The 27,080-nt window shown below is 44.8% G+C and overlaps 2 protein-coding genes across 3 annotated transcripts; both read right to left on the minus strand.

The window, feature by feature from the left end:
• Positions 1 to 399: 399 nt before the first annotated feature.
• Positions 400 to 27,021, minus strand: LOC149371557 (fatty acid hydroxylase domain-containing protein 2). 2 transcript variants are annotated; one of them, XM_089565839.1, is made up of 8 exons: positions 26,742 to 27,021; positions 23,376 to 23,487; positions 16,321 to 16,424; positions 15,123 to 15,244; positions 14,783 to 14,988; positions 12,445 to 12,717; positions 10,376 to 10,548; positions 400 to 5,962 (listed from the first exon to the last, which is right to left on the minus strand). In XM_089565839.1, exons 1-7 carry the CDS (start codon positions 26,758 to 26,760, stop codon positions 10,389 to 10,391), a joined length of 996 nt encoding a protein of 331 aa, XP_089421965.1. In that variant the 5' UTR covers positions 26,761 to 27,021; the 3' UTR covers positions 400 to 5,962; positions 10,376 to 10,388. The 2 variants fall into 2 exon arrangements, with proteins under 2 accessions (XP_089421965.1, XP_089421964.1); XM_089565838.1 differs by having other exon boundaries at positions 400 to 5,965; positions 26,742 to 27,018.
• LOC149371558 (uncharacterized) lies at positions 6,742 to 10,336 on the minus strand. Its single transcript, XM_089565841.1, has one exon. The coding sequence runs from the start codon at positions 9,473 to 9,475 to the stop codon at positions 8,570 to 8,572; it is 906 nt and encodes a 301-aa protein (XP_089421967.1). The 5' UTR covers positions 9,476 to 10,336; the 3' UTR covers positions 6,742 to 8,569.
• Positions 27,022 to 27,080: the final 59 nt, after the last annotated feature.

A 27,080-nucleotide genomic window follows, 5' to 3' on the forward strand; every position in this document is an offset into this window, starting at 1 on the left:
CCAGTCAAATGAAATCACTGAAATGTCTGTACTAATCAATCCTAAAATAACGCCTGCTGTTTTCTTTGACACAAAGCCTTGCATTACTGCAATTTTTTTTTTTTTCTGTTCAGATTTCTATTCCTGCTCTTTGTAAATTGTCATATTTTATACTGTTCTTGTCCTATTGTGAATCTTTTTCCAAATTCGGTTGTTCATACTGGCCACTCTCTTACCCTGCACACTAGTCATGCACTTAAGAGATACCACCTAGCGACATAAATGTGCAGTTCTGTTGGTGAAGTTGTCTGAAAAGCTTTCTATTCCAGTGCAATCTGCTACGGTACATTCAAAGTATGCTGCATGCCCAGTGCATAACTACAACACAGCAGCAGCAGTCCACACACAGCAAAAACAGGATTGTGCATATTGTGTTTATTTGAGACTGATACACGAACAACATCTTGTGATAATGTAAAGGCAATATAACAAGTATAAAAACCAACTTGGTGGTGCAGTTGAGATGGCCTTTCTCTATTATATAATCTCCACTGCATTCACTTCATTCAACGTAAATCACCGGTGAAAACAAGAAAACTCTTTTGCTTCAGTGAAAACACTTCATTCATGCGTAATCTCTGCACGACTTCAATGGCCATCATTTGAAGCCTCAAATTAAGTTTGGTGCAAGCATGAGGACTACGAACACAAGACCTGTATAATGCCCAGTATCATTGCAGTTGTTCTTAGACCATGCGATGTGGAGCAATGAAGGGTGCTCACAGCACAAGCCTGTCACCAACAGCCTTGCATGACTGTTGAAAGAGAAGAGCAAGAAATGCCGAGACTACATACATCCACCAATCAGAGCCTAGGAACACCTCTTTGCATTTAACCACTCAATAATGCAAACATTCCTCATTCTCTGTTGATAAAAGTCACAAAAAAGACCAACTGAAAATCCTGAACAGCAAGGAATACATGAGGCAAGGTGGACGGCAGGCATTCCAAACAACGCTAAATTCCACAGCTCACAAATCAGCATGTGCTTGAGGGACGCCTGCCTACTACGTCGCAATGTGCAGCCATCATTTCTCTTGGCGTAGAAATTTCATTTCTCATCCCAGTGTTCACCACTGTGTGTATGGCCACCTTCCCTGTTCTCACCACAACTGGCCCCATGACCAACATTCTACATACATGGAGCTCCACGCAAAAAGTAGGCCACTGCACACAGTTACACACCACAGACTACCGATTATCACAGGACTCCCAGCAGCTCAGAGCAGTGCAGACATAGGGTCAAAGTGGGTCCGCTCTCAGTCATAGAAATAACTGCAGATCGAATGAACCAGTTTTCTTCTCACCACTGTGCAAAGAGAACTTCTTTCTCCATTGCCAGCCATGCCCCAGCCAAAGTCTTTCTCCTTGAAGCAGCCATGGCCTCAGTTTGATAGTTTGGACAAATATGTAAAAACTGCAAAATATGCACTGCAACACATGCCCACAAAGGACTAGAACTGAGAGCCCAAAGTCCTTGCCTGATACGCACATCATTTTGTGGAATGTAGAAAATCGTAATACATTGTGACCGCGACTAACTGTCAAGTGACTCGGAAAGCCACATTAGTTTAGACAAAAAGGATGGGGGCACGTCTGAAAAATGTCCACCCACATACATTAACACAGTATAAAGGAAGAAACACCTAGCAGCAAAGGGCACCAAAATAATCTGAACCAACATCACAAGTAGCTAACTTTTCGATGAATAGAAGAGAGAAATTTGTCATTATTTCTTTCCATTCACAAACTGACAAAAATGTTAACCTTTCATTGCCATAGAATGGCAAATTTTTTCATTTAAAAATCCGGGTAAGCATGTAATGGCAGGTCCTGCCCATTTTCCGAGCTAAAGTAATTTGGAAGGAAGCATTCAGAGTGCCATAAATCCAGAGATTACAAACACCTTGGAATGTGTCTCAATGCACACCATGGCTGTAGCCAAGCACACAACTACCTACCAAAAGCATGCCAGTTCAAACCAAGCAACCATGCTGAATGTTATCCATACGCATCTACTTCCTCAGAGGTGGAAATTAATGTTTCGATTCGAAGCACTGCTTTCACAAGCTCCGGTGTTCAGACAGCAATGAGGGAACAAATAACAAACACAGCGCTCAATGCTGTTTGTAGCACTGTTCTTTGCACTAAATCTTTAATCATCGTCTGCAAAGGTGAAAATTCTTCCGTACACCTCCGAGTAAACTGCTAAATGAAAGAAATAATGATCGCACCCGAGTAAATTCAAAACGCTTTAGCACTTATTGCAAATAATTTGTTTGAACCGAAAGCAAGGAAGTTTGGAGTATCGATAATTCCCTGTTCTTTCCACACATTGCAGCTTTAGCTATCCATCATGTCCAGAAACCATGCATGCTGCCTGCACCGGCAGAGTACTAATGAATGCAGGAGTGTACAGTACGCATGTTCAGGGAAATAAAATTATTGCAGCACTTTCTCCTGCCATATTCACCGGGTATTGCAACGAATGGAGGGAGCAGACACCTCCCATCATACCTTTAGGTACTTCGGGCGATGAGCTAACACGATTGCGCTGAAATAAATTTTCTCCATGCATCAGCATACCAAAAACGCTTGCTGCTCATAGTATGTCCATAGTCGGGTATCTCACGTTACTAGACATCTTGCCCAGTGCCACACGTAGTACTGCATGATGCAAAGTACCTCGTTAATTCCATAGAAACATGTGAAATAATCTCAGTTCGGCAACATTTTTTCACATAAATAGCTCACTGCAAGCCAACCAGATCACTCAATACCTATGGCCATGGAAACTTCCTTTGAATGAAGAAAGCATCATGATTAGGAACACTTATGTTTCAATGTGCACTAAACATATAGGGTATGCAAATCCGTGTAAATACTAAAATCATCAGAATAAACAGCCAACACAAGCTAACATAGTGGAAAAAGCACAAAGCAAAGCCGTGAAAGCAGTTCTTTATCGCGATGTCAATGCCCTTGACTTAAACATATACTTTAGTGAAGAAGCATGCGGAAGCACCATCTTATGATCTGCAAAATACAAAAAGCAAGCCTCCACTCACGACAAAACAGTGCTTGCTTTGAACGGTTCAGCCAAGCTCGGTAAAATCATATTGTTGTAAATTATAAGCAACTGAAGTTTTTCTTGGCTGCGCTTAATTCAGTAGGTGCCCTACACCTACTACAAGGCTAAAAATAACTGTTACAGCAACATTCAAAATCAGCGATTTTATATTCTCACACAGCCAAGCATCTTTTTTAAAAGAAAGAAAACTGCCTCAGCCAGTGCAAGGCCTCCAAGGTTAACACACCACACAGTGACTGTTGAAGCCATGGCTAGCAGCTTCACATGATGTGGGTTGTGCAACTTCACACAGGTTATAGTAGATTTGCATGCACCAGCCTTAGTGTTTGCATTTACAAAAAAAAAATAAAAACTCCTTGCTTCAGCTGTTACACTGCAATAAAAAAGCTGCATGGTCGCCACACTCCTGACAGTGACAGAGCAGACAAGGGCCTTTACACAAGGACTGCAGCACTACTTAGTGCCCACAGAGGTCAGGTGTAGCTAGTACTGTATTTACCCAATTCCAACACGCACCTTTTTTCGGGGAAAATACGTCTCAAAATTGCATGCATGTTGGATTCGAGTACAAACCGAAACTGCCCCATAGCTGACCATCGTCATCGCCATTATACGATGTGGGAGCTCACTAACTGCTGGCAATCATGGGAGTCCGTTTGCTCGCCTTTTCCTGCGTCGCAGGAGCTGTTTTCAACCGGTGTGGTGCTTGTCATTTCTGCTGGTGCTAGCATGGCAAAAAAAAAATTCACGGGACGAACCGCTTCGCCTCGGTTTTACGACGTGAGTAGCAAGCTATAGCGTCGTCCATAGCACGACTGTGGTGTTCTCCGGCGGGCTCTCCGTGCGATATCGTTTTTGAGAATGGATGCAGCGGCCACAAAGAGACGTCGTGTCCGCCACGAGAATAGCTTGAAGCGCAAAGTTATTCTGCATGCAGAATAGAGCGGCAATAGGCATGCTGCCCGTCATTTTGGTGTGCCAGAGACTTGCGTCCGCGACTGGCGAAGACTGAAAAAGTCAGTCTTTGAGTGCAAAATGTCAAGCAAAAGCTGCCACGGTCCGCAAGCGGGAGGTTTCCCGACCTTGAAGATGAGCTGGCTGACTTGACGCGGCAGCTTCGTGTGGACCACATGCCCGTCACCACCGAGGTGCTTTCAAGAAATGCGGAATTTCTAATGCCATGGACGGCACTGAAGACGAGATGTTGTGGTCGGAGAATGAGAAGGAGCTGTCTGAGAGTGACAGTGAATGAAGTTTGGGTGAATAAAAAGCCTGTTCTCACCTCAAAATATAAAAACGGTTGCAAATTATTTTCATTCGTGGAAATCACATGCACTTTAGAAGCGGGGCTTGTAGTTTTTTTTTTTTCGTCACCGATATCGGGCGAGCGTTAGAATCGGGGCTTGAATTTTTTCTTTTTTTTTTGGTGCCGTAAATTGGGTGCGCGTTGGAATTGGGTAAATACGGTACTGGGTCACATAGTGCAGCACCCTGTATGGGCTGAAGTAGTAAACAGAGCGCATTTCATAAAGCTCATCTCACCATGAATTAGCGCATGTAAGAAAAGCTGCCCAGACTCCCCATGCCTACAGAAAAACAAAAATTTCATTCAACTGCGATAATTTCGCTGAAGACAATCCTGGAATCCTTGATTGTATTTAAATTGAATGCTACCGCTTTTGCATCAAGTGTGCACAATGTGCTGGCTTCAAACTTTCATTCCTGGAATCTCGCTTAGCATGCATTGAACAGTGAGGTACTTTTTCCCAGCTGGAGAGTCTGGGTGCCTATCATCCCACACAAATAGAGCAAGAACATGGTTTGCAGCAGCTGAAGGCTTTTGGTCTCTTGCAGCACGGTGAAGAAAATTATGCCCGACTGAAGTATATGGGAAGTCAGCGGCTTGCTCCATCCACAGCTCTTGCATAAGGCCGAGCTTTGAAGAAATAAAGTTATGGAGTGAAATCGGTGGCCTTTGCTTCTACTGACAGTCTGGCAAAGACCCATGCCACCATTCTGCGTCTTAAATCTTAACCTTCCATAATTACAAACAATGTACCGACATCACCACAGCATGAAGGTTTCATAGCTATGTGTGTTATGGAGAAGATGCTACAATGCAAATGAGCACTGGAGCTGCTCGGCTTGCATTGTTTTCTTCTGTCAATATTAAACATTCATCATAACGGCTGCTGCAGACACACTACTGTTTATAGATGCCTGGCCTAATGTGATGGAACATGACCGAGTGCCTTTTCAAGAGCTGGAATGACAGCATCAACTCTCAGAATCCTTTTCAAGCCCTTCTTCAGACATGCACTCCACACTTTAAACAAGCCACTATAGGATTTGTCTACGGGCTATATGTGATCTGTTTGAGCAAGGATCATTGTTTTTGCTTGAAGCACAGCAATGTACTGTGTTCAATTTCACTTTCCTCAAACAGCAACGTTTCCACCTGCTAGCCTTCCTTTTGACATAGCTTGGATGTTATCCATTAAGAGAAGTAAGCTGTGCTTCTGCTCCGTTCTGTCACAGTGGAGTTATGCATGTGAGCTCTTAGTAAAAATGTGAAGTGGCAAAAGCATCATACATGGTGCAGCTTGCATGCGGAACAACTAAACTGACACACCTGCTGGCTCTGACTTCGCGACAAGCACTTCCGAGGTATATAAAGGTGCTGCAATCTAGGTTATCACAGTTTTCTTCAGCCGTAAGTCAGCTCAGATGCAGCATCCCACCGGTATCTAAAGCCTGTCATGGCACCACAACACAGGGGTCAGCCATGAGACGAAAGGTCAAGCAGCAGGTCACCACAGATCCTGGCAGGGCCTGCTGCAAAAGAAATGGCAATAGCAGTGAAACTCAACACGGAACTTTCATAGCTGGCACAACACGCGAGCAATTCAAGCCACTACCAGCAATACCAGCTTTGTAAATGTTTGATTCGTGACAAACTACAGCACAATAATTATCTTATTAAAGGTGCACTGAAGAGGATTCTGAACTCGTCTTTTTGCCGCGGGAACTCGATCTACACGTTCCTAGCATTCTTAGAAACTGCAACTTATTGCCCTGTATGGCCGATTTCCCTAATTAAATCGAATTAACGTCCGGCTCCCGCCCTTTTTTTTGAATTCTGCCTCGTACGATGGGCGGAGTCGACCAACGCGTGAAGTTCCTTTCAGCCAGCTCCGTGGAGGCTTTGCTTTCGCTTTATTTTGTTTTTTAGGTTTCCATGAATAAATAGTTTCATTCGCAGATAATATAACTGCAAAATAAGCCCGCAGAAATAAAAATACGCGCGGACTATTTGCTACTACGGACTACTACGTATTACTCCGCCGATGGCAGAGCGGCAAGCCGCCACGGGACTGGGTGAAAGGCACTCCATGCGTTGGTCGACTCCGCCCACCGTACGAGGCAGAATTAAAAAAAAAGGGCGGGAGCCGACCGTTAATTCGTTTTAATTTGGGAAATCGGCCATACAGGGCAATAAGTCGCAGTTTCCAAGAATGCTAGGAACGTGTAGATCGAGTTCCCGCGGCAAAAAGACAAGTTCAGATTCCTCTTCAGTGCACCTTTAACCTTGGTGAGTTGGAAATCAAAGAGCCATCGGGTTATAATACGCGAAATCCCTTATACTGGAAAGTAGAGCATTATCGAACTAATTATGCAACACAATCTCTAAAATATCAGATACCAACTCTTCTCAACAATTTTCTTCAAGAAAATATAGACATTCTTAACATTCACCTCAAACATTTAAAACAACTTTCTTTTCCTTCATGATAATTCATGACACTATTTTTGTAATGTCCTTATTAGTTTTATATCTTAAGCAATGTGCAGCTGTACCATACTTTTGTGTCCTTATCGCTATTTTCAATGCTCAGCGAATAAGAACCTAACCGTTTTTTCATTTGTTTTCTATGTCAAATGATGTGCTAGACATTTTTGTGTGCCTTCATTGCTTCACGTCATAATATGCTGTGCTACTCATGCTCCTTCCGTACCCATAATTTCTTCATTGTGTACATTGTCGACTTGGCCTATCACTGCATTTTGTGTTTGCTCCTAACCGAAATTTGTTTTTCTTTTGCGCAGATACTTGAATCTATTGTACATTTGTAACTATTGTCTTCATTATTCCTTGTTACTAGTTTCTGATCGGTGTTCGGTCTGTGTTCACTGCTGTTTTGCCTTTGAGGGGATAAGGCCTTAGTCAAGCTGCGTACGCAGCTTTTTGCCTTATCTCCTCCATTATACGTAATGAAAGACCAATAAACTAAACGATTAGTCAAAAAGTGGCGAGATCAAACTGACATCTTGTGCCACTGACCTTGCAGTCATTTATACAGCTTCACTGAAGAAGAGCAATTGTCGGTTGCTTTGAAAACCACAGAAAACAAGCGACTTGCTGCAAAAGTAATTCATGCACTAAATTTTCACACATCACACAGATGAAAAGACACTAAAGTAAAACTCGTTAATTTAAAATCCGCCACAAGGACGTGTGACATCTTCAAGCTAAGTAGATTATTTTAATTATCAGAACAGAAAGAAAAGTGAAAAAAAGCAGCTGCAAAACTTACTCGCGTAAATACTCCCTATTTTATTTATGTACAGTAAAGTCGTCAAAAGAGAAAATCAATGTGAGACTTCCCAATATTGTAGTTTTTGGCACCTACGATATTCAAGCAAGCTCACAATAGGAAATTTCGGGGTTTCTGCTGTTGCACTCAAAGCAGTGGCCAATGTTCCATGCGTTACCGGACTTGCTGGGAACTGTACACATGTATGGGATGCATGTGCGGGGAGTGGTTGGCGGGAATAGAAATGATCAGCTAGGACACTAGTAGCTGAAGTGGCAGCGAGGCTCAGGCAGCCTCACTGCATCGGTAAGTTTAACCATAGCCTCCTCTATTTTTTTCATGCCCGCTCAATCGCGGGAAACGCCGTTGTTAGGCGCCGTTCGTGCTAGTACGCGAAGCTGCCGACGAGTGGCGCGCGCAGCCCAGGATGGAGCAGACGACGCGGCAGGAGTTGCACGCAGCGTAAAAGACGGCGCACAATTCTGCTACTGTGTATACTACTCTCCGTTTAGTAAGATTGATGTGCGGACACGATCGTTAAAGTGCTAAATTGTTTTTGTTAAGCCATGTGCACATGTACTTTAGTAAAAGCTGCTCATCAAGGAAAATATGAAATCGGCGGCCGGGCATACATATCGAACGTTGCTCCAGTACCGACAAGTTTACAGCTATATCGACGGTAATTGTTACTGTGCCTCTTTGTACAAAACACGTATTCTTAGCATAGGTTATATCTGACCCAATATATAAGCAGAAACATTAAGGAAGCATTTTTGTGAGCGATGAGTGAATGGAAAAAATTTTACTGTCGTATATAGAATAAAACATACATGCAAAAATGTTTTCACAACTTCAAAATCTTTCTAGATAGAGGCTTTGATGTCAGCGGTTTCACTACATCGTTCCTGTCCGTCACCGATAAGGCATAGTTCGCAAAAACAGGGCGGAAAAACTTTCCGCAGATGAGTTTCAGAAGCTGGCTGTGGTGGTCATTGGACGCAAGCTCACATTTCAGTGCTCCATGTTCTGCAAGAGCCTCAACTGCATTGTTGACTGCAGCTTGCAGGGATTTTGATAAGAACTGTCTTTTGTTGAGCAACATCTCGACGTAGCTCTTGAGGGCGTACAGAACATACAAAAACTGCGTTGAAGGATAAAGGAGGCCTCCTCTGTCCTGAAGATGGATCAAACTGTCACTGGGCGCAGATGAGGCTGGTCGCGTGAGAAAAGCATTGCAGCTGCTGCAATCAATTTTTTCTTGAACGACGCGAGCCAAATAACCTCCTAACATCGCAAGTGCTGCAGTGTCTGGCGCTGGCAGCAACGTTTTCTGTGTCCTGAGAAGGTCTTCAAGGAGACTTTTCGCCTCCGGTGGAAAGTCGTCCGCGCGCTGGGTGACTGCAAGTTTCTGTGCACTGTTCAGTGCTCCAAGTGCTTGCCTTTCCGTTTCTATTACGTTGCTGTGTTGGGAAGCAGACACTAACTCAGTTTTTAAGGCCTTCTCTACGCCAGCGAGTACCGCTCTAGCATCTGTCTGATCATTGCTTCCTGCAGACCGCCTTAACCAGCCAAAAAACGACTCTATGGGGTCCGAAGAAAACTTTCTGGTCAGAACAAACTTGAACCCCTCTTTAGCAATGAGGTATTTGACGCATTCAACGTTTGATTTTGTCGTCATCACAAGCGCTTGTGCTGTTTTTCTTCGGCGCCTTGTGCAGGCCGTCTGCTTCTGTCGCCGGCCGGGCTTCATTCAGCTAATTCGAAATCTGTTTTTAGCGCCGCTTTATTCCGGGTTGCTGCGCATTTCAGTGCACGAGGATTAGGCACGTTTTTGCTAACTTGTTCCGGCTCTGAGTGTGCTGGTTTCGTCGATCTTGATTGTGTGTCTTAGGAATGTTCGGTTAGAGGACTGCGCGTTTTCTTGCATAGTTGCGGACGTCGTTTTTGTGTTGCCGAATGTTTGCTTTTATATACTTTTGGTAATGGCTTAGGACGAGTTGGTCGTTTGTGGAGTAGGCAAAGGCCACATTTATTCCGCGGCCGCCGAAGCCCCTGCAGCCGGCCGCAACTACGCTGACTACGCGCACGCCCATCCATCCTGGGCTGGCAGCGCCGCCCCGCGGAGAAACACGGCGGAGTCAGACGGCGCTTCAGCAGCCTTTGACCAGGCACAGAAAAAATAGAGGAGGCTATGGTTTAACCCAGGAGATCTTGATTAGGCACAAGTTTCGCATCTTCCACTAAGGAAACATGCATGCCACTTATAAAATGCGAAAATGAGGAATCAATCCGCACATCCGAGTACCTCACATCCTAGTGTAGTTTGCTGCTGGGGAGATGAATAAAGTTAAGTGCGAGTGGGCACTTAGCTAGCAACTCTGCATGCTACGAGACTGACAGCAGGGCAGGGCCAGCATATCATTTATTCTCGACACAAGTACCAAAGACTGCAACCAAAGTTGCTGTATTAGCCAAGCACATGAGATACTGGATCTATCTTGAGTAATGAAAGCACTGCAAATTGACTGAGATTCTGCATAAATAATTCTGAATTATCGAGGTCGCACTGCAAGTTCTTGTAATCAGCTTAATACAGCACAACATGCACAAATATCTCGCAGACTGCAAAGATGGGATGTGCAAAGTGTACCCAATAGGCGACGCTACTGGGAGCTCTTCTTTCCCTCATCAGGCCAGAGGTCCTTCAAAGGTGCCAGGCTGAGCAGCATGACATGACGGCGATAGGCAGCTGTCCGGCGGAACTGCTGGTCCGTGCCGTGCAAGCGATCAAGCACTCCCAGCACCCCATAGTTCTGGTTGAATCTGCAAGGCCACAAGGGGTCCATATCACATTCATGTGAATGGCACAAGAACAGCTGAACTTCACACAAAACTATCACAACCACGGTCACGTTTCAAAAGCAGTAAGGCAGGCATAGAGTGAAAAGGAACAATGAAAGAAGATGCACGAAATGTTAGGCAAATACAGTAAAAGCTTGTGAATTCTTCAAAAAAAAAAAAAAAAACTGCAATATATTCACTGCTTCTTGACTTGTTGCAATTCTGGTTCTTGAGGGAGGTTGGCTTTAGCATTGTAATGAATTAGAGCAATAAAGCAGCGATCATATCACAGTTTTTTCCATGTCTCATGTGATCTATACTGACTCACATAATAGGTAGCTATTGCTTGGCTGTTCGAAATGAAACCAAAACAGGTGAGAGATGAAATTTGATAAATTGTTCAGAGATCACACATCGTAGACAGTGCAATAAAACTAAATTTCTAACGAATAAAAAGTATGCATATGGCAACTGTGTCATATACCAGTGATGTTCCATGCTCAACTGAAAATTTCCTCAGTTAGTCCAAAAATCCCTATTTGAGGCCCTGTTTAACTGCAGGAGCTTGAAAACCCCAGCAAATGGGAAAAAAACAGAATTCTGGTTCATACAATTCCTTGAAACTTTGTAAAAATTCCCTTTTCATTGAACTGTACTCCTTAAATTCCCCCAAAAGGAAAAAATCCCTGCATGGAACATCAGCGTCGCAAATGGGCACACTGCTAATTCAATTATAAAATATAATCCTGCTAAGATACAGGACGTAAATATCCACAAGCTTATACATAAACACAGCGCGAGTACTAATGAAAACAATGCTAATGAAACAAATTTAGCAAATCAGGAGCAAAACTGGCATATGCCACACATCAGAATTTTGAAACGTACCTGAATTCCAACATAAATATGGCTCTCGAATAACAATAAGTACACTGTTGAGGTTACTTAGCAACCTCCATAATGACATCATTGATATGCATATTCCAATTATGTTATATTCTTTAACAACACAATCCATTCCTGAACAATTGTATAACTGCTCTACAAATTTGTGCACCGAGACCAGTGCAGAATGTTACAAGTGCGACATGGTAATCTTTGTGCAAGTCTAAAACTGTAGTTTTTTTTTACTTGCATTTGTAAATGTTATACTTTATTTGCAATTTGGTCAAGGTGCGCGATTATTCACACGTGTGTTTTTGTCTTGTTTGTGATGGTGAAGTTGAATTTTAATGGCATGACGGCAGCTTTGGCCAAACAGCGCCATGGCACAAGGTATTTTTCACCTCCTCAATGTAGGGTCAAAGACCCATTTTCCAAGCATTTCACCTCAAACGTACTGAGCACTAAGCCAAGGGGAAAGCTTGTGCCCACTGTATCGCCTGTCAGTACCCAGCGGCACTGGTGATCAAACCCCACACCTCCCTCACACGAGGCAGATACTCGAACCATTGAGGCCATCACTGCAGTCTGTCTAGTCTCGTCTTGGTTTGGTTTATTGGGGTTTAACGTCCCAAAGCAACTCAGGCTATGAGACACGCCGTAGTGAAGGGCTCCGGAAATTTCGTCCATCTGGGGTTCTTTAACGTGCACTGACATCGCACAGTACCCGGCCCTCTAGAATTTCGCCTCCAAATTCAGTCGCCACGGCCGGGATCGAACCTGCATCTTTCGGGCCAGCAGCCGAGCGCCATAACCACTGAGCCACCACGGCGGGGTTAGTCTCATCTTGTCTGGGACAGCCAGTTCACAACCTTGCGTGATATATGCCACTTTATTTCCTTCCACGTTCCGTTCAACTATTGTCATGTGCTAGTCTAAACGGCTGTTGCATTGAAGGTGTTATGATGTTGGTATGTATGTGGTAAGCAGGCTCACTTGAGGTGGTGGTAGTCGTGTGCCTCGGGCGATGGGAAGAAAGGCAGGTGGAAGCCCGAGTGGGCATTGAGCGTGGACAGCAGGGCCACGCTGAACCAGAGCCAGGCTGTGGCTGGGTGGCTGCCGAGCAGCAGCACCCCGAGGAGGGGCGGAAGCAGGTTGGAGCAGAGGTGCTCGAGCGGGTGGCAGTAGATGGCTGTGATGGCTATGGGGGCCGTCCACTCGTGGTGCTGCTTGTGCACATGTCGGTACAGGCGTGGGTGGTGCAGCAGCCTGAGAATGCATTCATATGCCACCCACCATCACTTTCTGTTCACACCTGGTATCAAAACCGCCACCATTAAAACATCGCAACCACATCTGCTGCCTCGATACAGAGGTGACAGACATTCTTGCAATGTTTTTTTTTGTTTTTTTCTGTCAGTTTCCAGCACCCAATCAAATTTATATAAATCAATTTGAAGCTGATCAAACTCCAGAAGTATAAAATAAGACATAAAAAAATGCAAAGCCCAAAAAGCCTAATTTTTAACCAAATGATCTCTGCAATGGCTTAAGTAAAGATGAAGTGTTTAATTATGCACTTACCTTTGTAAAACCTCGATATAATGAACACTGATATTACAAATTATTGCCTATATCGAACTCTTCGTAAATATTTTTGACAAACGCATGCAATTTCTACTCCATATATCGAACGCGGTTGGCCATGACACAGATATATCGAATTCCCCGGCACCAAACTGTGCCCATTTGGATGACAGGCGGCAGGCTTCGCCGCACTGCACAAGTGACTGGTGGTGATGTGGCAAGCGTTCGTGCAAAGGTTTGCACTTTTGTTGTGAAAGCAACACTACGTGAGTCGCCGAGCCATTTCGCGGAGCTGAGGGAAGGCCATACTGCGCATGCGCGAGGAGCAGTCACGTCACACGGCACACAGCTGGCGCGCCACCACGCTCGCCAGTTGCGCATGCTGCTCCTGCTGCGTAAGGCCGCTGCTGCTGCTACAGATGATTGGCAGCGCAAAGGTCCATGGAATAGCCATGGACCCTGGGAAGTTTCTGACCGGCAGAGCAAGTCTGAAGTCCAACTGGCATTTTAAATGATAGTTGGGTATACACACTGGAACTGAAGTGTCCATTTTGAATCGGGCAGTCCAGCTGGGGCCTAGTTTCACTGAACAAACAAATTTGGAAAACCTTTTCAAACGTAAACAGTCCATGTGGGAGTCTAAGTGTAATCCCTGAAATTAATTAGAATTCAGATTTCCAATAAGTGAAGCTGACTGGTAGCAATTGGAATGCCTAATCAGACCTTTGCGTTTATGACCAGGGGATGAGACAAGTTTTGCATGCTACCCTGAAGGTCGTAAAATTGTACAGTAAGTGTAAAGTGCAAGGTATATATTAACTTTTTTTAATTGAGAAAATCAAGCTGGACAGCTTGTGCACCTTGAAGCGGCCACTTTGTTTGATGTAGGGAATTAGAATGACATGCCATTTCCTCCCATAAGAAAATAAAAAACTTTTGATCCTGGCAAGAAAGACTTCAATACGCAACTGCAAGGCCTTAAAGGTGCAGTGAAGAGGAATCTGAACTCGTCTTTTTGCCGCGGGAACTCAATCTGCACGTTCCGAGCATTCTTAGAAACTTCGATTTATTGTCCTGTGTGGCCGATTTCCCTAATTAAATCGAATTAACGTACGGCTCCCGCCTTTTTTTTTTTTAATTCTCCCCCGTATGGTGGGCGGAGTCGACCAACGCATGGAGTGCCTTTCACCCAGTCCCGTGGCGGCTTGCCGCTCTGCCATCAGCGGAGTAATGCGTAGTAGTCCGTAGATAAAAAACAAAATAAAGCGAAAGCAAAGCCTCCACGGAGCTGGCTGAAAGGCACTCCATGCGTTGGTCAACTCCGCCCACCGTACAAGGGAGAATACGAAAAAAAAGGCGGGAGCCGGACGTTAATTCGATTTAGGGAAATCAGCCACACAGGGCCATAAATCGCAGTTTCTAAGAAAGCTAGGAATGTGTAGATCGAGTTCCCGCGGCAAAAAGACGAGTTCAGATTCCTCTTCAGTGCACCTTTAACCCTCCAACGAGAGTCAGTGAAGCAATCCTAGATTGCAAAGCTCGTCTCTAGAAATACGAATGTGCCTCAGATGAGATCCGCACCGTGCGCCAAGAAAGTGTACAAGCTGTGAAGGCCCAAGTCGGAAAGATTCTGTTCAGGCACAACTTCACAAACATGCAACAGTAGTAAAAACACACTTCCACATTTGCACGAACACAACAATAACAAACACACCAGGGCATTCTTTTTTTCTATCCTTCCACACACCTGTGCGAGTAATAGAAGCCTGCCTCTTCCACCAACACGCAGACGGCCAGCTCAAAGAGGACCCAGTGGAAGGTGGGCAGCTGGTGGCTGCGGTCATAGCCACGCCACACCAGCAGCTGGTGGGCCACCAGGCCAAACGGGATGCCCACGACCAGCTGGTTGAACAGCACCTGGCGCACTACACGAAACACCTGCCACCCACTGACCTGCACCACACGTGAAGGAACCATCCGTCATGCACTCTCGCACACTGTAGGCCTCCGAGATTTGGGTTCCTGAGCACTGCAGTGAACCGCACACATACCCAAGACAGAGTTCACAGCTCATCTGGCGGACTCACTGGGTATGGAGCTGTGTCCTGGATCTTGTATCGCAGCAGGAACGCGGGACGTCCCGTGAGGTCCATCAGTGTGTACAGCCCACCCACCAGCCAGTAGACGGCAAAGGTCACCATAAATGTGCCTGCAAGGTCATTCATGCCTCAGCAACAAGAAGGTGCTAGGAGGAGATACAGGATAATCGACAAAACAAAAAAAAAACATTGCATAGTCACGAATCATTTGAATAAGGGCATTTTGACAGAAATCTGTCCGATTGGGAGGTAAACTAGACAGAAAAGAACGTAACGCTTCAACCAAAAGTCTCATGAGGAGAAACGCAACATTTTGATACGCACTGTGCGCAAATGACTTCCACCTGCCCCAACTCAGGTGACTCACAAGGGGATATTCCTTTCCTGAAACTGTGGTTGGCAGAACTGAGGTTTAAAGGCATGAAGAAGGAATAAGGCAGCCCCAAAACATTAGATTTCTCCTTATGAGACTTTGGTCGGAGTACTGCACTCTTTTCTGTCTAGTTTTACATGAACACGGCCTGCAGCGAAGGCTTTTAAAACACCGTACACAGGAAATGCTACACCACATCACAAGAAAACTGACAAACAGGTTCCTTGCAAGCAGCTATGCGGGCATGCATTCAATTGTGATGCTGATGCTCAATCATGTTCCACATAGATCATGGTGCTCTTCAGGCAGCAGCGTCCCTCCTAGCTCCACAGCAGTAATGCACCAGCGCAGTAACTTTTGAGGTTGAGCCTGTATTCCCTTGAGCTAATGTTAGCGCAGCATTGTGTCATTAGTGCTGCCACTATAGTGTTGTATGTTTGAGTCATGTTATTATGGCCTGGAATAACCCAGCTCCTTGGTGTTACTTGGTGGGAGAGCCCAAAGCTTGCGAACCCCATCAACTAGAAGCTGCTGCAGCACAACATGCCATTTAAAATGGTAATCACTGCCCTTGTCTGCCAACAAAATGTTGACACCATCGAACTGGATTAGGAATGTGTTGGCAAATGTGGCAAGCTTGATCGGCAGCACATGACGACTGTCTCAACAGCTGAAGCTACTCTGCGACCAACATGCAGAAAGCAGTCGTGCTCCATTATTACCTGAACACCCTTTGTGAGTATAGAATAAAGAAATAAAGGGAAGAAAAAGAAGGAAGACACAGAGCAGTGCCATGCACAAAGGGTGACTGACCCCAGACACCCTTGGAGAACTCGTCCCCGCCAAAGAAGTCCTCGACAGCATCCCACTGGCCCTGCCAGAAATTGCCCGAGGCTCCCCAGAAACGCTGCAGATGCCTGCCAAAGGAGATTAAGGGTTAGGCTCAAACTCTCCAAACCTCTCACACAATAGCTCCAGCCAGAAGGTCAGTGCTAAAGAAAGTGTTCATGCTATGTGCTATTGGGGACAAAAGTAAATGACGCCCCCCCCCCCCCTTCGACTACCGAACAGTGCCGCACTGCATGCCGGTGCCACCCGACAATGCAAGACTGGCATCAAGATTGGTGTAGTGCTCCACTCTTAACACCAGGAGTGCATAGTCAGGTTGCACCCGCATGTAGTGTGGTGCGGTTGAGAACTTGGAGGGATGTCAATTACTTTTGTCCCCAATAGTACATAGAAAGGTATGGCACACATAATGACACAGCCATTCCTAACCAATAACAGCAAACCAAGAATGTGGTCTTATGCCGTTACTGACCCACCATACAGGAGGTTAAACGAAACTGGGGATCAAGGTACGAAAGCAGAAGGCCTGAATACAATGTAAAAAGTGTATTTGAGGATGCTATAGTTATAAGCACCTCTTATCAGTTGTGTGTCTTTAAGGCTCCGACTACTGCACCGCTATCATGTTGGAAGCTACAGGACAGGCCTAGTTCAGCACATAGAGTACTTGAGATGATTGGCAAGTCACATAGAACCATGAAGCACTCGTGACGAAGTTTGTTTCCTCGTGTAAGAAAGCTGGTAATGCCCTCGGCAACATGTTACAACAGGCCATGGAGGGTCACGAAACACACAAAAGTGTTGATGAATGGTGTAGTTGAGAGGCATTAAAAAGCCACAGCATCACCAACCAGGTAGTGTCCACAGCACAGCCCCTAATCAGAATCCCTTCTCTGGCAGCCATACTTTTAACTACTCAGGTCAGAGGGTGAGAACGATTCTATTCAGTGTTGTTCTGGGCCAGGGTGCATAACAATACCAAAGAGGAGAACTGCTACGTTGCAAAGTACTGACTGTGAGCCAAATTTTATTTCTATGTCAAAACATACAGACCATATGAAGAGAAAAATAAACAAGCCCAATGCCATCAGATGTGTCCTATTTTGAGTCACATCTCCACAGCACATTGTTCAATCAATCACAGAGGCATCTGAAGGCATCTAAGTAACTGATGACCAGTCTAGAAGAACAATGAACCAAAGGAGCTTACATCTGCCCATACGACTTAAAACTGCAAGCAGTGTTTTTTGTTTTGATTTTTTTTTTAATTTCTGCACAAATGTTAGGAACCAACACGAGCTGCAGATACACTCAACTGCAGGTGATAATGAAAGAATAGTTGCAGTAGAAGTGAAGAAAAATGTGAAAATAGTAAGCTGAAAGACTTCACCTGCCATGCGACTGCATCGTGGGATTCTCAAACAGAGCATCCAAGACAATACTAGCCATAGGCTTAAAAGAAACTGGTACAGTTTTGCAAGAATGAAACTAACGGTATCATTACTGGTCATCTAAATCAAATTTTTTCTAACCTGAGCTTAATAAATTAATTAGATCATACAATTATGCAACTTTTAAGCTGCTGGAGACCAGCAAAACTGTTGATACTTCGCATGGTCCTTTTGTTCCACGTTCTTTTCTGGGATTTCCTGCTTGCAATTTTCTGGTGATGGATCTGGTTGTTACTGACTGCACTGGAAATAGCAAGTTACTGAAAACTACAAACTTTTCTCTCTAAGTGAGGATGGAATCAAGGTGTCAAAAAACATATATACTCTTCAATATTGCTTTTGTGCAGTCTTCAGGATTGTGTGTTCTCCCAAACAACCAGAAGGCGGTTTTCTCGCCCAAATAATCCTTTCTGCGCAAAAAATTACACAGATTTCATTAACAGATACACATGCAAAATTTTAGTGCAAATCATTAATTGCCACAGGGCAACCTTCTTGAGCAATTCATTTTTTAATAATGTTCAACATGGCATCAGGAAGAACAACTCCTTTGAAACTAAGCGGCTCTACTTTGATAATAACTTTTGCTTTGCTATTCGTCATTGCTACTGATGATTACTGGTTGCATATTCATTAATTTTGCTGAGGTGTCCATCCACAACCTGACAACACACATTCCTGATGCTCCTGCCAAGCGCATTTAATTTTGACCATGTCGTCATTACATGGATTGAATGCTTTGGTCTATTCACACCTGGTTCGTAAGCATTAATGACTGCATTCTGCATGCCCTGTACTCTCCAGCATTCTTCAGGGATGCCTTGGGACCTCTACTTTTCCTTATTTGAACTGACAATTTACCAGACAAGATCTCTTTGCAAACAATGTCGCTTGCCAGCGACTGTCTCTTATCACGAGAAACTAAACCTCTGCAGATCACCGTAATTTTCAATCTGAAACCACATATTTTCTCTTTGTATATAAACTGCACTTCACTGCAAGCTTTTAGTGAAATTTTATATTACGTGTTTTGGCTATATTGTTACGTGATTGGAGAAACGCAGGAAGGGCAAGGCCGGTTTCTCCAATCACGTAACACTATCTAACTATTCTGCAGTTTTTTAAATGTCCGTTACAACGAAGCGTGGCTATTTTCATAGCAGCAACTTTATTGCAAAAAAGTGTTGTACTGTAAAAAAAAAAAGGGAAGAAAAATCTAAATGTTCATGGAATAAGGTTTGGTTTATGGGGTTTAACGTCCCAAAGCGACTGAGGCTATGAGAGACGCCGTAGTGAAGGGCTCCGGAAATTTCGACCACCTGGGGTTCTTTAACGTGCACTGACATCGCACAGTACACGGGCCTCTAGAATTTCTCCTCCAAAGAAATTCCAGCCGCCGCGGCCGGGATCGAACCCGCGTCTTTCGGGTCAGCAGCCGAGCACCATAGCCACTGAGCCACCGCGGCGGCATTCATGGAATAAGCACATGCTCTGAGCACCTTGAAGCCGGCAGCACTCCCATGCCGACTACTCAAACAGAGGACCCCGGTTCATGCAGGCACAGTTAATACAAGCACATGTTTCCGTTAAAGTATGCGTAAGACATTCAGCATAAGGCTCCCTTCTCAGATATCATGTCAGCAGTGGTTTCTTTTGATTGTCTACAACCTTTTACTTGAGCTTTGAAAATACTTTCCATAAGAATGTTCAAACTTTTCACATGGCGGAGTCTGAAACTCCCTAAGATACAAACATTCATTCATCTGCCCTCTACTTGCACCGTATTTTCCTAGCCGTAATCCGTAATTTACGATTTGATTTGCGCCGACGTTTGTGTCCAACTTCGAGACATGTTTTGCTCTTTATCATACACTTCTGTAAATCCTTTACGTAATGCCCCCTCCCCCAATTCTCCATGGGGCCCGTGAAGTACTATTAAAAAGATACACACTTGGCTTGTCATATTTCAACAAAATTCAAATCACTCATTCTGCACGTGCATTCTGTAACTCACTGCGTGAAAAATAATTGTACGTTTTGAAGGCGCATATTTGTGAAACAATGCCAGCTGCCTGGAGCAAGTGGCGCAGCCAGAAATATTTTTCGGGAGGTGTTATACGCCGCAGGTAAAAAAAATAAAAAGAAAGAGAGCTGGCACCCAGACAATGTCTTAGTCATGTTTCTGCCGTAATAAAAATAAAATGTTAGTTTCGTTCAGAACTTGATTCGTAACGAACATTTATTTTGTCACAAAAAAACACCCATACGAAAAATCGTGGATATTTGCAATACATTCACATAACATACAACAACACAAAAGCTTCTGCTCTACAACAAAGTCAGCAACTGCCAACAAATGGTATTTGTCAAAACTTGTACCCCATGCATGTGAACCTGTTTCCGGACACAGAGGTGGTTTTAAAAAAAAATGCACATTTTATTTTCGCATTAGTTTATGATCATCTGAGGACAATGCAAAGGATGAAAAAGTAGGCTGATGGGAAAAGGTATGTTTTATTGGTTGAACTGTGCCTACAATTAAAAGGAGTGCCACTTGTCATGTGATGGCAAGGAAGGGTGACTATTTACTGTAATAACTTCTGCTGCCTATTAGAACAGGAGCTATTTTTGTCAACAAACCGACGCTCTTCTTATTTTCGTTTTCACATTTTATTATCTTGATGTAGTGTAAATAGCACAGGCAAAAAAAAAAAAAGGCCAAAAGGAGTGGAGGAGGGAGGAATGCAGCGCTCAGAAAATTTCGGGGGGGGGGGGTGTTCCAACACCAAAACACCACCCCCTGGCTACGCTCCTGCCCGGAGCATTCCCAAAGCATTATTTAGAATGTGCTCCTTACACACGTGAGGGAATACACAGTCACAGCAGGTGAGAGAGTAACAATATACTTGGCTCCACTGAGTACCTAGCCTCTGGCAACTGCTTAAATCTTTGGGCAAACTAAAGGTAATTTACTTGAAAAGGCCACCATGCACTTGTCTCATCGTGACAGTCAGCTTGCATTAACAACAGTGAAGATAACACTGAGGTCAGAGTAGCTTTTTGTCTATCCTCAGAAAGCGGCACACATTTCCATGACCAAATTCACTCGCTTGTAGACCATGCACAAAAGTCAAGTACGTAGCTCCAATATGAAAGAGAAGACATCATACGCATTCAACCTACGACTATTCTACATGTCCGAGTAACAAGCCTGCTTGTTCCTGTTTTCCAGGTAGCTTTTCTTGCGATGTATTCCAATTCAGAAATAACAACAGAGCTTGTTCTTGTGTGCCAGCTGACAGTTGCATTTCAAATTGGAGTGCTCGTACCTGTCTACGGTATGGGGATCCTTGAGGGACCAATACAGCAGCCTACATGATATCAGCATTGAACAACCCAAGCACAGCTGCAATGATACTGCTTTGGCCAGGCTGGCAGGTCTGGGGTTGAACTTCCTAGCCAGCATGCTGGTGACAGCAGTGGTGCATCAAACTGTCGAGGCCCTTGCTGTTCGACGAGGATTTTTTCAAAATTTGCTCAAAATGACAACGGGCAGTCACAGTGTCTGTGCACCGGCACCTACCAGTATACCTGATGGGCAGGCAGTGCTTCCAGGGAAGTTTTTTTGTTTCCTTGGCGACAATGTCAACTGTGCGCACCGACAGCATTGTGGTGTGCACTTGAGAGTTGCTCTGTCAGTATCCACTATTTGCCACATCCAAGAGCTATCCCATACGTTTCTTATAGCAGTAACAAGGAATGACAGCACACAAAGTCTTCGTTTCTTGCCAGTCTTCGTTTCTTGCCAGCAGCCGTCAGATACTGACGTGCCGTTACAGCCATGTGTCAGTGCTGTGAACCACAGGCGTAAGGATGAGGAAGACCTTGGAACAGTTATACACGATCATCCAACTGCTTGAGGAAATCACATGTTGATACAAAGGAATAAAAGAGCGCTGGTTACACCACATCCGTGAAGCCATTGCCTACTCTCGCGTAATGTATTGCGTACATTACACCACGCTTATGTGGAAGGAAAAAACTGGATTCTTTGCTAGATGACAAGTTCTGCCCATTCTGAGCTCAAAGCATCAAGATCAGTGTGTCCATATAATTCTTGCATCCCTCTCCAACAGCATGCATACACAGCTTCCACTCTTGTCACATTCTCAGCGCGTAGAGCAACATGACGAGAACCCCTGTCCCAACCTAATGCCAAAATGCAGTCAGTGTGCCCACTCTAATAGCATATTCGATAAACAGCACTGGTGCGCACCGGTGCGAAGTATTATGTTCGATAAATTGCACCGGTGCGCACCGGACATCTTCGATAAATGGGGCGCACCGTCTGGGGCACTTTTTTGTTGCCCCAAGGCGCACCGACAAAATCGGCGGTGCGCATGGGAGCAATCCCAGCAGGCGTTGCAGCAGACAAACAGACGACCAATGGCGTCCGCACGGGAAAGGCCTGATCTGCTTGCCACGATCGTTTATGATTTCCTTTCAAGCACTTCTGACAGTGAAGGTGAAAAAATACTGGAATTGATGAAAGAAAATGAAGGCAATGAACGGTCAAACTTTGCGAGCTTTATGGACAAATAAAATTAGGATGCAAAACCTCATTTCAAGCTTGTACGACTAGGCAGCTGCGACCGCGGTCTATTGGAATATCGGCCCGCAGCAAGTAAAGCACGTATACGCTCGAGACTCGCGGCTTGCAGTTACTGCAGCGCTTTAAAGCATTATACGGTGTTGCCGTATGCAATCTATATAATTTCCCTAACATCATGAAATCTGGGTACACTTGCATTCATATGCTGGACAGCAGATTTCAGTTGTCTTGTGACCACACATTGCGTAGCTCGAACTGGAATACGAGCGCGCCGACTTAGGGCGCACTGCGATTTTCTTGGACCAAAAGCGACTCACCAGCCATCAGCTCTTTTAAAAGCTCATTTGACATGGTAACACGGCACGCCTTGCCGTCCATAACGCTATTAATGGTTACCCAGACATTTCAGAAGAAAAGTTTCCTCGGGCAGTCACTGCATGCAAAAGCGCCAAGAAAGCAGACGACGGTACTTGAATAACACCATCTGCCAGGCTAGTTGGTTGCGATCTGTACTATCTTCTCCTTCTTCTTCCTGTGTTGTGTTCGCGCTGCTGATACATACAGACGACGGTATTCGCAATTCCGGGCCAACGCCACCTACGCACGCAAGGCGGCGCTCGGAACGGGCACCGGCGCGATGCAGTTTGTATTCGATGTTGCCCCGGCTTGGAGCTCCACTACCGCGGGTCCTTGAGCACCGCAGTGGTTTTGGGGCAATTCTGGTGCGAGTTTATCGAAGATGCCATAAGGCTAGCCGTGCCAGAGGACATAGTGTGTGCCCCTTGAGGTACATTATGGGGGAAAAAAAAAGGTGCAATGAGAACAACAATTTCCACTCTTGTTTTTTGACATATTTCAAATCCCTAATTAACCGACCTGTTGCGGCAATCTCAAAGCACTTCAACAAGAAAAATGTGACAGCCCAGAAATTAAACTAGGCGCAGCTTTGCACTTGCCAAGTGAGTGTGTTGCTTCCAGCCACCAACACCACGAATGCTGTGCCAAGGATGAACACCGAGCTCTTGAGAGAAGACAGGAGCTGTCCTCGGGGCTCCTCTGCAACCCGACCTGCTCACACGAAAACAAAAGCAAGGCCACACCCCAAAGTTAGTGAGACAGCAACAAGTGGTCACCACAGCAACTCCTGCCTCTCTGCTACAAAGCAGCAGCCACAGAATTGATGCACTTACCATGAAAGACAGAGTTTACAGAGCTCTTTCAAAGCAAAAACACACAGATAATTGTGCAGGTTGGCTACTTGTTGTGATGCCTGAAAAATAAATTACTGTTTGTGAAATAGCGTGCCAACTGCATTTTCATTTTCGAGGGGGGGGGGGGGGGGGGGGGGGTGATGCGATGTCTGTTTGCACCTTGCACAAGCACATTCCTATTGTGTCACTGTATTAAAAGAGCCAAACACAAGTGCAATAGTGCAAGACTATGAACGTGCCGGCATATATGTATATAAACTATATAAACTAATGCATGCCAAACCCTTAAACACTGAGTGCTTTCTGAAGTAAACTTAGCTGTAAGTAGAAGGTTATGCCCCTATTCTTATCTGTCTATCACTTTTTGCACCCTGCCTACTCCCAAGTCTGCGCCATCTAGTTCAACTTTCAATCCCAATGCATAGCAACAATGCAAGTTTATGCTTTGGCTTAGCCATCATGGTTTAAGCACTACAGTGGAGCAAACATCATTCTGTTGTGCATTTCCACAGTAGGTGGGTCCAGGAAATAAAAGGCATGAGCCAGCATGCCTGCACAATTTATAACAAAGTTGGGCTAACTGATGCTGAGTAAATACTTTTAACATGGTTCAACATTTTTTTTACATAGTGCTAGATATCAAATCAAGTGTGTTGCACACAAAGATAAAATGACATATATAGCAGAAGCACTTGTGCTGAAACCTATTATTTTCCTCTATTTATCTTCCCATTATCAAGTGCAGGAAGCAATAACCAAACATTGATGCACATGCTTTTTGTCCAGATATGCAATCTCCTTTGTCAGGGTTACTGATGGGGTGCAAGGGCACTTTTGTCCTGCTTTGCCAATACAAAATGATGCCACTAAGTTCCTGTTAACCTGCCTACTGAGCCTTATCATAAGCACTTCAGTGCTATCACAAAGTGGGATGGACTTTCTCTTTTTACTTTCTGCACTTGAGGCAATGGTCAGCCACATGACCATTTGCCATACTTTGGTCTTATCTCCTATTCTTCTTATCTCTTTCTTTTGCTCCCTTCATCCCATTCCCCACATGCCTTTCCATTATTCTTTCTGGCTCTGCTCCAGAATGCTTTCTGCTGGCTTGTCTGGTTGGCGCAGCATCTGCCACAACACAGTGGAATTAAACAAACCACAGCAACGTTGCAGTCGACAAACCGAAAGATGTGCCATAGGCTTCAATTTTCTTTGTGTGATTGACCATGGGACACATCTTTGACAGCTTTTGTGGGGCAGAAAAATTAATTCATTTTACCAAAGCAGAGGTAGTCGCGCTTCGGAGGACCTGAACTGGACTGCAATCTCCTTTGTCATCGTTGCTGACACCATACAACATGCCTGCACTAAGGCCCTGTTAACCTGCCTACTGAGACTTATCACCACTTGAGTGCTAGCAAAAAGTGGGGTGGACTTTTTCTCTCTTTTTTTTACCCTTTGCACTTGACGCAATGGTCAGCCACATGATCACCTGCCATACTTTGATCTTATCTCCTATCCCTGTTATCTCTTTCTTTTGCTGCCTCCATCCCACTCCCCACATACCTTTCCATTATTCTTCCTGGCTTTGATGATGAATGCCTTTCGATGCACAACCTTTCACCGAGGTGCTAGCTAATAGAACCTGCCACAACACAGTAGAATTAAATAAACCACACCGATGTTCATTCGACAAACCGCAAGGTGTGCCCTAGGCCTCAGTTTTCTTTGCGCCGATGACCATGCCGTACATATTTGACAGCTTTTACGGGCAGAAAAATGAAAGTCGTTATACCAATGCAGAGGTGATCGCACTCCGGAGAATCTGAACTGGAGTGTCTCCAGCAGTGAGCTGACATTGGCCTCACTTCCAGGCTCAGTTACTCGTCCCAGAGGGCCTATGCCAAAGCATCAAAGCGGGCGTCCACCACCTATTATGGGTCTGCCCTGCAGTGACTCTAACCAGAATCTTTTACCTGGCAGCAACGGGTCCCTTACTGGGCAGCATAGCTTTTTATCCTGATTGTGCACAGGAACCGTTTCACCGTCAGTTTTCCCTGGCCTTCATTTCATTCATATAAATTAGCCCCTTGAGGCAATAATCACCATTAAAAAAAGGGGGGGGGGGGGGGGGAATGTTTACACGGTAAACACAGCCCACAACAAAACCAAGCTTGACGTTCCTTTACAGATAATCTGCTGTGCAAGTGGACCACAAGAGGCACACGGGAAGCCAAAGAGAATGCTTTTTGTGTGGGACCAAGCAAGAGTGTGCAGCTTTTTGTGAACATCATTTTAACACAGGAGCTGTTAAAATGTGTTCAGCCACCTGGGTCTCCTGCATTGCAATAATCATTCTCTTTTGTAGTGGGAGCCGATACTACTGTTTCACACTTTACCATTCACCATGGATAAGGGTCAGGCTACTATCCTACCTGATGAAAGTGAGCTAACCTTAATTGCCTCATAAAGCTGAGCAGCTCAGTCACATTGTAAGCAAAGCCGAAAGAAAGTCGAACAGCCCGTGTTGGAAATTGAGTTTTCGATCAGATTTCGTCAAGCTGCATGAAAGGGAAAATATCATGTACCGGACATGAAAGTGTTCACGATAATAAGGCACAACCTAACGGCCGCCATAGAGATTGCGTTCAACGGCGACAATGCCTGCTAGACAATTCTTGATAACATCGGGATGCGCTCTTCATTCACATTCGAACCCATGCTTGTGTCACATCATCTTGAATTTCCTTCTGGTGGAAACATTTACGACAGGAAGCGTCAGCTTCCAAAGGTTAGCGGGCCAATAAATCCGCAATTTCGATTTTTTTCTATTATTACTCACAGGAACTTCTTACATGGTAGTCCTTTAGAAGAAAAAAGAAGCATTGTGCTTGGCAGTCGTCCAACCACCAAATAAATGCCTTGTTATAAACAGCACTTTCGATCACGCACTCGAAGAGCTAGCGTTGCGCGATCAGCTGCGCCCTCAGCAACAGCTAGTAAACCAGTCCACATGTGACGTAAAAGCGTGTGAAAAAAAATATAATAAAACCTTGTGCTTCTCGAGGTCATTCAAAATACAAATGCTGCGAAAGGTGAAGTTGCGCTTACCTTGTTGCTGCTCTAACATGATGAGAGATGATCCTGAAACCTCAGAGGTGACGGAAAATTTCCTAGTATCTTTGTGCAGCTCAAAGAGCAGATGACTCGGAAGGGGTACGCCGCATCAGACTGATCGCTGTCGTCCTAGTGAGTCAAGCCAGCGCTCCCACTGCGTTGTCCAAGTGCACAGGTATAAATGTATGCTGCTGACAGAGCTATCAGCTGACCGGGGTGATATCGCGCACCAACAACACAAGCACTCACGTGACCTTACGTCATGGGTGCAAAACTTTCTACACAGTAGTAGAGTTATAGCTTAAGCAATGTTTCAGTTGCTTCAGTCACGGC

The sequence above is a fragment of the Amblyomma mixtum genome, chromosome 1, assembly GCF_055824585.1.
Source record: "Amblyomma mixtum isolate Tamu chromosome 1, ASM5582458v1, whole genome shotgun sequence".
In the NCBI taxonomy this organism is placed as follows: Eukaryota; Metazoa; Arthropoda; class Arachnida; order Ixodida; family Ixodidae; genus Amblyomma; species Amblyomma mixtum.

What these genes read in the sequence shown, in the direction of transcription:
- LOC149371558 (XM_089565841.1), bottom strand. Translation starts at nt 9,475, where the DNA reads ATGAAGCCCGGCCGGCGACAGAAGCAGACGGCCTGCACAAGGCGCCGA.
- LOC149371557 (XM_089565839.1), bottom strand. An exon ending in GGAAGCAACACACTCACTTG is followed by an intron (nt 16,425 to 23,375) that starts GCAAGTGCAAAG and finishes CTCCTTTGGCAG; the next exon opens with GCATCTGCAGCGTTTCTGGG. An exon ending in GGCTTCTATTACTCGCACAG is followed by an intron (nt 12,718 to 14,782) that starts GTGTGTGGAAGG and finishes ATGCATTCTCAG; the next exon opens with GCTGCTGCACCACCCACGCC.